Here is an 11036-nt window from a genome sequence, read left to right on the forward strand (position 1 = left end):
GTGTTATTGTTTACATATGAAGTGGATCTATAGATATGAAGACAGTCTGTGTGTTATTGTTTACATATGAAGTGGATATATAGATATGAAGACAGTCTGTGTGTTATTGTTTACATATGAAGTGGATCTATAGATATGAATACAGTCTGTGTTATTGTTTACATATGAAGTGGGTCTATAGATATGAATACAGTCTGTGTGTTATTGTTTACATATGAAGTGGATCTATAGATATGAATACAGTCTGTGTGTTATTGTTTGCATATGAAGTGGATATATAGATATGAATACAGTCTGTGTGTTATTGTTTACATATGAAGTGGATCTATAGATATGAATACAGTCTGTGTTATTGTTTACATATGAAGTGGATATATAGATATGAATACAGTCTGTGTGTTATTGTTTACATATGAAGTGGATCTATAGATATGAATACAGTCTGTGTGTTATTGTTTACATATGAAGTGGATCTATAGATATGAATACAGTCTGTGTGTTATTGTTTACATATGAAGTGGATCTATAGATATGAATACAGTCTGTGTGTTATTGTTTACATATGAAGTGGATCTATAGATATGAATACAGTCTGTGTGTTATTGTTTACATATGAAGTGGATCTATAGATATGAATACAGTCTGTGTGTTATTGTTTGCATATGAAGTGGATCTATAGATATGAATACAGTCTGTGTGTTATTGTTTACATATGAAGTGGATCTATAGATATGAATACAGTCTGTGTTATTGTTTACATATGAAGTGGATATATAGATATGAATACAGTCTGTGTTATTGTTTGCATATGAAGTGGATCTATAGATATGAATACAGTCTGTGTGTTATTGTTTACATATGAAGTGGATCTATAGATATGAATACAGTCTGTGTGTTATTGTTTACATATGAAGTGGATCTATAGATATGAATACAGTCTGTGTGTTATTGTTTACATATGAAGTGGATCTATAGATATGAATACAGTCTGTGTTATTGTTTACATATGAAGTGGATATATAGATATGAATACAGTCTGTGTTATTGTTTACATATGAAGTGGATCTATAGATATGAATACAGTCTGTGTGTTATTGTTTACATATGAAGTGGATCTATAGATATGAATACAGTCTGTGTGTTATTGTTTACATATGAAGTGGATCTATAGATATGAATACAGTCTGTGTATTATTGTTTACATATGAAGTGGATATATAGATATGAATACAGTCTGTGTGTTATTGTTTACATATGAAGTGGATCTATAGATATGAATACAGTCTGTGTGTTATTGTTTACATATGAAGTGGATCTATAGATATGAATACAGTCTGTGTGTTATTGTTTACATATGAAGTGGATCTATAGATATGAATACAGTCTGTGTGTTATTGTTTACATATGAAGTGGATCTATAGATATGAATACAGTCTCTGTGTTATTGTTTACATATGAAGTGGATCTATAGATATGAAGACAGTCTGTGTGTTATTGTTTACATATGAAGTGGATCTATAGATATGAATACAGTCTGTGTGTTATTGTTTACATATGAAGTGGATCTATAGATATGAATACAGTCTGTGTGTTATTGTTTACATATGAAGTGGATCTATAGATATGAATACAGTCTGTGTGTTATTGTTTACATATGAAGTGGATCTATAGATATGAATACAGTCTGTGTGTTATTGTTTACATATGAAGTGGATCTATAGATATGAATACAGTCTGTGTGTTATTGTTTACATATGAAGTGGATCTATAGATATGAATACAGTCTGTGTGTTATTGTTTACATATGAAGTGGATATATAGATATGAATACAGTCTGTGTGTTATTGTTTGCATATGAAGTGGATCTATAGATATGAATACAGTCTGTGTGTTATTGTTTACATATGAAGTGGATCTATAGATATGAATACAGTCTGTGTGTTATTGTTTACATATGAGGTGGGTGGGAGGTGCCGTTCTGAAGACTCCTCTCACTGAACTAATCATGCACACATTTTTATATGTTTGACCATTTATAGTGTCGTCGTTATGCAAAATCTCTAGATTGGTGCCCTGGTAAAACACTTTTTGTGTTTGTGTGGAATCAGTTAGGACTGACTCTTAAAAACGTTGAGCTCTCTCTGTCTCCATCAGCCTTTAGAGATGGTGGAACTTTTTCAGGCAGGATTGTGGAAAGAAAGAAAGAATACACACTGTGCTCAAGTCATTATGTATATCGCCACTTGTTTAAATAGCAAATAACATTCTCTCTCTCTCTCTCTCTCTGTCTCTCTCTCTGTCCCCCTCCCTCTCCCTCTACCTGATTCTACCTCTCCATCCTTTCTTCTTCTTCTCTCTCTCTCTCTCTCTCTCTGTCCCCCTCCCTCTCCCTCTACCTGATTCTACCTCTCCATCCTTTCTTCTTCTCTCTCTCTCTCTCTCTCTCTCTTCCAGCTCTTCCTCCTAAGCCTGCCAAGCCCCAGCAGCCCTCTACAGTGGTGGTGGGAGTGGGCAGCAGTAATGGGGTCAAGGAAGGAGGGGCAGGAGGCTCCCTGCAAGAGGCTGAGTGGTACTGGGGCGACATATCCAGGTAACACACACACGCACACACACACACGCACACACACACACACACACGCACGCATACACACATGCACGCACACACACACACAGTCTCCAGGGTAGTCTCATCTGTGTCTGTAATGTGAAGAGAACAGCAGAGTGCGAACTAATAATCGAAGTAATAATCAGAGGCACAATGCAAACACAGGGATAAATAATCAACCAAACTAGATGTTATTTATTCACCAAAAATATAGTTCATATAGTTCAAAAAAGAAAAAGAAGTGGGCTGCCAAATAGTGGCCGTGGTAACGTTGGAACAGCTGATTTTACAGCCAGGTTGACAAGTGGCATTCAAGGCATCTGATTTTCTCCCCACAAAAGTTACCTCTCGAATATATAATGCTACACTATTGTCTCCTTGTTGCATTTTCATGATTCCAGACAGGCAGAGGAGCAAAAGAAACCATTCAACTTTGACTTGTTTACTCAACAAATTGGCATTTTCCCTTCCAAATAATCCAGCCACGTAAACAACAACACGGGACGCACAACAGTAGCCTGTACTACGAAGCTAGTTTAATGCCTTATCCGAGTAAGTTTGAGTTTAAACCTGGTTTAGCCGTACTACAAAGCAAGTTAACTTTCAATCACCATGGCAACTGACGCTGCAAAGCTAACCTGGTCGCGACCAGGTTAGCTTCAGAGGATAAGATCAGATGGAGTCACTCACCGTTCATATAAGATCGCCATATGAAAAATAGATTGCAGTCAACTGAGAATATAACAAGAAAAACATTTGTGGCTCTGTAGGCTACATAATTAAATTAAGCCTACTTACCACTTTATGTCTTAACAGCTCAACGATGCATGGAGAAATATGATCACTATTAATCACCGCGGCGCATATCATGAATGGACCCTCAAATGGAGTGAGGGTGATATTCTCCTACATGTCAGAAAAGCCTATACATATAATATAGATATGGGATAAATATGGATAGCCCCAATACTAAATATGCAGGCTATTCTTGCATCTTTCAGCTGGAACTGTGTCCTGTAGGCTGTATGCCAATATATGAGCAAAAATAGGCTAGTTTTTATCAATGATAATATGCCCGCATCGTCTCAATTCAGTTCAGCAGTTTTCTCTTTTATAGTAGGCTATTAGGCTTTATACTAGGCTATTTTATATATGAATTATTCGATCAGTGCAACCACACACATGAGTGATAGAGATCATTATTCATTGAGCATGCGTTTCTAAATCTATGGTCTAAATAGGCTTACAGATTGTGGAAATGTATAGACTGAGACTGCTGTATTAATGTATGCAGCTGTATCAGACAGAAATCGCTGATCAAAGTAGCCTAAATCAAATGACTGATGTGAATACAAGCTGCTGCTTTAGACAGCCCTTCAGCAGACTATCCAACGCGGATTTTCATTCTGACATTAAATCGCGGATACATTAAATATCCGCTAAAACTCTGATCATGCACTGCGCTTTCATGGAACGAGGAAATGGGTGTGGAAATGGGTGTGGGCGTGGATCAACTCAGCTGTTCATAATGTGATTGGCCAGCGCACCTCTTTCGCGTGGACGCGCGCCTGTGCACGAGCGAAAAACGTGCGCGTGCACAGGCAGATCCCAGGTCCACTTACCTAGTAAAAAACCAGCGTCGTAGTATCAGTTAACTAGATAGCTTTGATCCTGTTCAGTCAAACCAGATCAAAGGGACTTATCGCGGATCTGTTAAACTAGTTTCGTAGTACAGGGCTCAGAAGTCATCCCAACGTCATCATCAACAACACCACGCCCGCCCGCTCACTCGCTCTGGACAATATCCTGTAGTATTCAAACATGAGCGACATGGACATCGTGTACTAGGAGCACGGGCAGGTCACGGCTGCATGCTCACAACGGACAATCGTGTTCACACATAAACCCCATCCGGGTAATGTCTGGATATCTTCTGGAGTTCAATGCTTGTCTGAATAGGGACACTGGCAAAAAAAGTGTTGCACTTAATGACAACACACGGATGAAAAGCACACCTGCCGTGCAGACAGTTAGGCTGCAACCTTCAGCACACACACACCAAGTCATCTGTGTGTGAGCAAGTCATGTGTTCAGTTGGTGAGGGATGTGTGTGTGTGTGTGTGTGTGTGTGTGTGTGTGTGTGTGTGTGTGTGTGTGTGTGTGTGTGTGAGCACGTCGTGTGTTCGCAGGAGGAAAGTCTCCATTGCCTGCCATTGATAATCGGAGGCAGCCCTTTCAAATGAACACCATCTGTGCACAGGATCAGTGAACTAACTCCGCCCCTCTCTCTCCCTCCCTCTCTCTCTCCCTCTCTCCCTCTCCCTCTCTCCCCTCTCTCTCTCTCTTTCTCCCTCCCTCTCTCTACTCTCCCCCTCTCTCTCCCTCTCTCTGTCTTCAGGGAGGAGGTGAATGATAAACTCAGAGACATGCCTGACGGGACCTTCCTGGTTCGGGATGCGTCCACCAAGATGCAGGGCGACTACACACTCACACTGAGGTACCAGCTAGAAAAAAGCTCTAGTTTCAGCTGTGTGTGTGTGTGTGTGTGTGTGTGTGTGTGCGTGCGTGCATGTGTGCGTGCATGTGTGGGTGTGTGTGTGTGTGTGTGCGTGTGTGTGTGAGTGATCATTCTGCAGGCAACCCCCTTGTTAACTATAGATTGAGGCAAATCGTGTGTTGAAAAGCATTTTGCCTCGTCAGCATCACATTAAATGTGAACAAATCTCCTCCCGCCTCGCAGTCAAATGCTACAGAGGAACCTGAGCTCAGTTCTAATGTGGATATTGAGTGGAATATGTTTTCTACACACACTCTTCCCTGTCCAGGCTTGTATTACCGTGTAAGAAAAGTACTCAACTACTCTGTCTCTCTCTCTCTCTCTCTCTGTCTCTCTGTCTGTGTCTCTCTCTCTCTGTCTGTCTGTCTCTCTGTCTCTGTCTCTCTCTCTCTCTCTCTCCAGGAAAGGGGGCAACAACAAGTTGATAAAGATCTACCACAGAGACGGGAAGTACGGCTTCTCTGATCCTCTGACGTTCAGCTCAGTGGTGGAGCTCATCAGCCATTACAGACACGAGTCGCTGGCCCAGTACAACACCAAGCTGGACGTCAAGCTCATGTACCCCATCTCCCGCTACCAGCAGGTACACACACACACACACACACACACACACACACACACACACACACACACACACACTCACACGCACACTTTCTCAGTGCTTAATTACAATTAGCGTCTCCCTCGTATTGCCACACATTGACACAGTCTTGTCCATTTTCAGTTGCTCTGTCCCTCAGTCAGTACACCACTCTCTCACACACCAACCCCTCTCTCTCTCTCTCTCTCTCCTCTGTCCCTCAGGACCAGTTGGTAAAGGAGGACAATATCGATGCTGCGGGGAAGAAGCTGCAGGAATACCACAATCAGTACCAGGAGAAGAGCAAAGAGTACGACAGACTGTATGAAGAATACACCAAGACATCACAGGTACACACACGTACTCACACATGATCGCAGTGCAGAATACACCTAGACATCACAGGTACACACACGTACTAACACATGATCGCAGTGCAGAATACACCTAGACATCACAGGTACACACACGTACTCACACATGATCACAGTGCAGAATACACCAAGACATCACAGGTACACACGTACTCACACATGATCACAGTGCAGAATACACCAAGACATCACAGGTACACACACGTACTCACACATGATCACAGTGCAGAATACACCAAGACATCACAGGTACACACACGTACTCACACATGATCACAGTGCAGAATACACCTAGACATCACAGGTACACACACGTACTCACACATGATCACAGTGCAGAATACACCAAGACATCACAGGTACACACACGTACTCACACATGATCACAGTGCAGAATACACCAAGACATCACAGGTACACACACGTACTCACACATGATCACAGTGCAGAATACACCTAGACATCACAGGTACACACGTACTCACACATGATCACAGTGCAGAATACACCTAGACATCACAGGTACACACGTACTCACACATGATCACAGTGCAGAATACACCTAGACATCACAGGTACACACACGTACTCACACATGATCACAGTGCAGAATACACCAAGACATCACAGGTACACACACGTACTCACACATGATCACAGTGCAGAATACACCTAGACATCACAGGTACACACACGTACTCACACATGATCACAGTGCAGAATACACCAAGACATCACAGGTACACACACGTACTCACACATGATCACAGTGCAGAATACACCAAGACATCACAGGTACACACACGTACTCACACATGATCACAGTGCAGAATACACCTAGACATCACAGGTACACACGTACTCACACATGATCACAGTGCAGAATACACCTAGACATCACAGGTACACACACGTACTCACACATGATCACAGTGCAGAATACACCTAGACATCACAGGTACACACACGTACTCACACATGATCACAGTGCAGAATACACCTAGACATCACAGGTACACACACGTACTCACACATGATCACAGTGCAGAATACACCTAGACATCACAGGTACACACGTACTCACACATGATCGCAGTGCAGAATACACCAAGACATCACAGGTACACACACGTACTCACACATGATCACAGTGCAGAATACACCAAGACATCACAGGTACACACGTACTCACACATGATCACAGTGCAGAATACACCAAGACATCACAGGTACACACACGTACTCACACATGATCGCAGTGCAGAATACACCAAGACATCACAGGTACACACACGTACTCACACATGATCACAGTGCAGAATACACCAAGACATCACAGGTACACACGTACTCACACATGATCACAGTGCAGAATACACCAAGACATCACAGGTACACACGTACTCACACATGATCACAGTGCAGAATACACCAAGACATCACAGGTACACACACGTACTAACACATGATCGCAGTGCAGAATACACCAAGACATCACAGGTACACACACGTACTCACACATGATCACAGTGCAGAATACACCAAGACATCACAGGTACACACGTACTCACACATGATCACAGTGCAGAATGCACCAAGACATCACAGGTACACACGTACTCACACATGATCACAGTGCAGAATACACCTAGACATCACAGGTACACACACGTACTCACACATGATCACAGTGAAGAATACACCTAGACATCACAGGTACACACACGTACTCACACATGATGGCAGTGCAGATGTTTTTAGACATGACTGTGCTTCATTGGGCATCCAGGTAGTGCCGAGCACCTGTCTTACCTCGGGCTTGGCCGGGTGTCCATACAGGCACAATTGGCCATGTCTGCGGGTGGAAAACCGAATTAAGGGTATGGTCCCTTCACTAGTGCCTCCTCTGGTCGGTCGGGGCGCCTGTTTGGTGGGTGAGGGCACCTGGGGGGAATAGCGTGATCCTCCCACACGCTACGTCCTGCCAGTGAAACTCCTCCTCGTTGTCAGGTGAAAAGAAGCGACTGCACATGTATCGGAGGAAGCATGTTCTAGTCTACAGCTCTCCCCAGATCTCCAGAGGGGGTGGATCAACGACCGGGACCACAGGGGAATTGGCCAAGTACAATTGGGGAGAAAGTGGCCGGGGTGGGAGACCAGAAAAAAATATAACAAAACAAAAAAAGTTGCTAATTGCCTATCCCTGCCTCCCCTCTTCACCTCTCAGGAGATCCAGATGAAACGGACGGCCATCGAAGCCTTCAACGAGACCATCAAGATCTTCGAGGAGCAGTGCCACACGCAGGAGCGCTACAGCAAGGAGTACATCGAGCGCTTCCGCCGCGAGGGCAACGACAAGGAGATCGAGAGGATCATGATGAACTACGAGAAGCTCAAGTCTCGGCTGGGGGAGATCCACGACAGCAAGGTGCGCCTGGAGCAGGACCTTAAGACACAAGCCATGGACAACCGTGAAACGGACAAGAAGATGAACAGCCTCAAGCCAGACCTCATTCAGCTCCGCAAGATTAGGGACCAGTATCTAGTGTAAGTATAGCAGGCAACAAATGTATAATGGGGTCAATACTGACTTTTAGAGTTTTATAAACAACTTAACACAACAGACGATCAGACCAGAACAGGTACTAGATAGCTCATGCAGTCTTATAGCACAGCTTGCCTGGAGTTGAGAATTGGACTCAAAGGAACCTACAAGTCAGGACATTTGACATCTCAGTCAGCAAAGACATGAGACAGTGAGGGTCTTCTTATCTGGCGGGTTGCCTGAGAGGAAACGCGTGTTTCCTCTTATACAGGAGGCAGGGTTCTCCTGCGCTATAGGCTCTGCTTTCCAGCAAAGCTCTAATAGCATTAGCAGAGTTGGCTCTGTCCCAGTATGCAGACAATTGTGCAAGTTCTTCTGAATTTACGTTCTGTTCAGTCTTATGCTTATTCAGTGCACCATAAAGGAGCAATGTTGCAAGTAAAAGGAGTGGTATAAAGTCATTGCTAGCAGTACTCATTCCCGTGCCTCTTTCTCACACACACATTTCCCCTCCCCTCACTGTCTTCTCTGCAGCTGGCTCAATCACAAAGGAGTACGTCAGAAACGAATCAACGACTGGCTGGGCATCAAGAACGACAACACAGACGAGTAAGTCTGTACCTTTGTGCTTCTGTCTCTACTGCCGTCCCATTGGCTAAAGAGGAGAAAAGGGGCGGGAGCACTATTAGTATGGATCAGAGCCATGTAAGAAGAGTTGCGACCTCTCCATTCACTCCAATGGACCAGTTTTTTTTACTCTCAAGAGTTCCAGGAAGTAAGGTCCTGGATTAAGCAGCACTGTCGAGTTGCAGCAAAATGGACAGTTTGTGTTGTACTCTGAAAGTGTTTTTTTTTTTTTTTATCAAATTGTACATTATCAGCTTTATTTTAGCATGCAAAAGTAGCGCGAGACCCATTCCTGGCTGCTCATTGGCTAATGAGTCTCGCATTTTGGTCCTCCGCTGACGCCACTCTCTCTCTAGAGGACACTAGTATGGATATGACAGTGGGCATCGGGCTATAGGGCAACTCCTCTGTTAATTTGATCTAGCTTATTTCATAGACTGAGCACATTGCAATGATTTCAATGTGAGTAATTTGTCTGTGTTAACCGTGGTGCCGTCCCCCTTTCTGTTGTGTGACTATGTGTGCGTGTCCAGAGGGTACTTTGTGACTGAGGAGGATGAGAACTTACCCCACTACGAGGAGAAGAGCTGGTTCGTGGGAGACCTGAACAGGACGCAGTCAGAGGAGCTGCTCATCGGGAAGCCAGACGGGGCCTTCCTCATCCGTGAAAGCAGCAAAAAGGGCTGCTACGCCTGCTCCGTAGTGTAAGTACACTAAAGACTCCACTAGAAGAACGTGCATCAGAAATGCTCTTTGTGATGTTACATTACACTTAAATATATATGCTTAAGTTTTTAAATACACGCTTGAGTATGGGGTTTTAGAAGTGCACTTCGTAATATAGAGCAGACAACAGCAGCAAAAAAAGAGAGCTATTCATGGTAGCTGGTATAATAATGTATAGTCTGAATAATAATTGTAATAATAATCTCTCTTTACAATGCACTTCCTGACTAGCCAAACCATTCAGAAAAGGAAGAGTATAGAACGTTAGAGTGAACTTTAGAATAAAACTATGGAACCACTGTAAAAGTTTGAAATATCATGCAGCTACTATAGGTCGAAGTAATATATAATATACAATAATAAATAAATAATACTACAGTAATAGCGAAGCTGAAGAAAACCATAGAGGACAATATTGTCACTATGAACATAGTATTGAGTGCCACAGTCACTACAGGGATATTAGTGATGTTTCATGTGGGAACTTCACCATAGACCCAGTCCGGTATAACCTCGCCAAGACTCACAAGCCCCTCTGTCTCCTCTGTGTCTCTGCAGTGTTGAAGGTGAGGTGAAGCACTGCGTCATCTACAGCACAGCGCGCGGCTACGGCTTCGCCGAACCCTACAACCTGTACAGCAGTCTGAAGGACCTGGTGCTCCATTACCACCAGACCTCCCTGGTGCAGCACAACGACTCGCTCAACGTGCGCCTCGCCTACCCCGTCTACGCACAGATGCCCTCCGGACGCAGATGAGCCCCACCCCACCCATCCGCACCACCCCCACATAGACGACAAACGCACCCCCCCCCCTCTTGGGGGAGGGAGAATTCGGAGAGGGAGGAAGGGAAGGGGGGGGGGCGGGGGCTGTTTGAAATACGTTACCTACAAAGCAACCCCAACACCAGACAAGACAAAGTTAGCTAGATAGAAACTAAATTAAACACTTGCTGCAACACACACGTCAGCCACGTTGGAGTTATACATATATATTTTTACAAGAACACTTTGGGAGGGCATT

The 11036-nt window shown here is 43.6% G+C and overlaps 1 protein-coding gene across 1 annotated transcript in view; it reads left to right on the top strand.

The window, feature by feature from the left end:
- The window catches only part of pik3r3b (phosphoinositide-3-kinase, regulatory subunit 3b (gamma)), a 22198-nt gene extending 11410 nt beyond the window's left edge, over positions 1–10788 (top strand). The window contains exons 2-9 of the mRNA XM_083648436.1: positions 2455–2590; positions 5004–5102; positions 5565–5745; positions 5967–6092; positions 8344–8663; positions 9196–9270; positions 9822–9992; positions 10573–10788. Coding sequence (XP_083504562.1) covers positions 2455–2590; positions 5004–5102; positions 5565–5745; positions 5967–6092; positions 8344–8663; positions 9196–9270; positions 9822–9992; positions 10573–10771 — 1307 coding nt within the window. The 3' untranslated portion in view covers positions 10772–10788. The remainder of the gene's footprint in view (positions 1–2454; positions 2591–5003; positions 5103–5564; positions 5746–5966; positions 6093–8343; positions 8664–9195; positions 9271–9821; positions 9993–10572) is intronic.
- Positions 10789–11036: the final 248 nt, after the last annotated feature.

This window comes from Poromitra crassiceps, assembly GCF_964638095.1.
Source record: "Poromitra crassiceps genome assembly, chromosome: 12".
NCBI classification, from domain to species: domain Eukaryota; kingdom Metazoa; phylum Chordata; class Actinopteri; order Beryciformes; family Melamphaidae; genus Poromitra; species Poromitra crassiceps.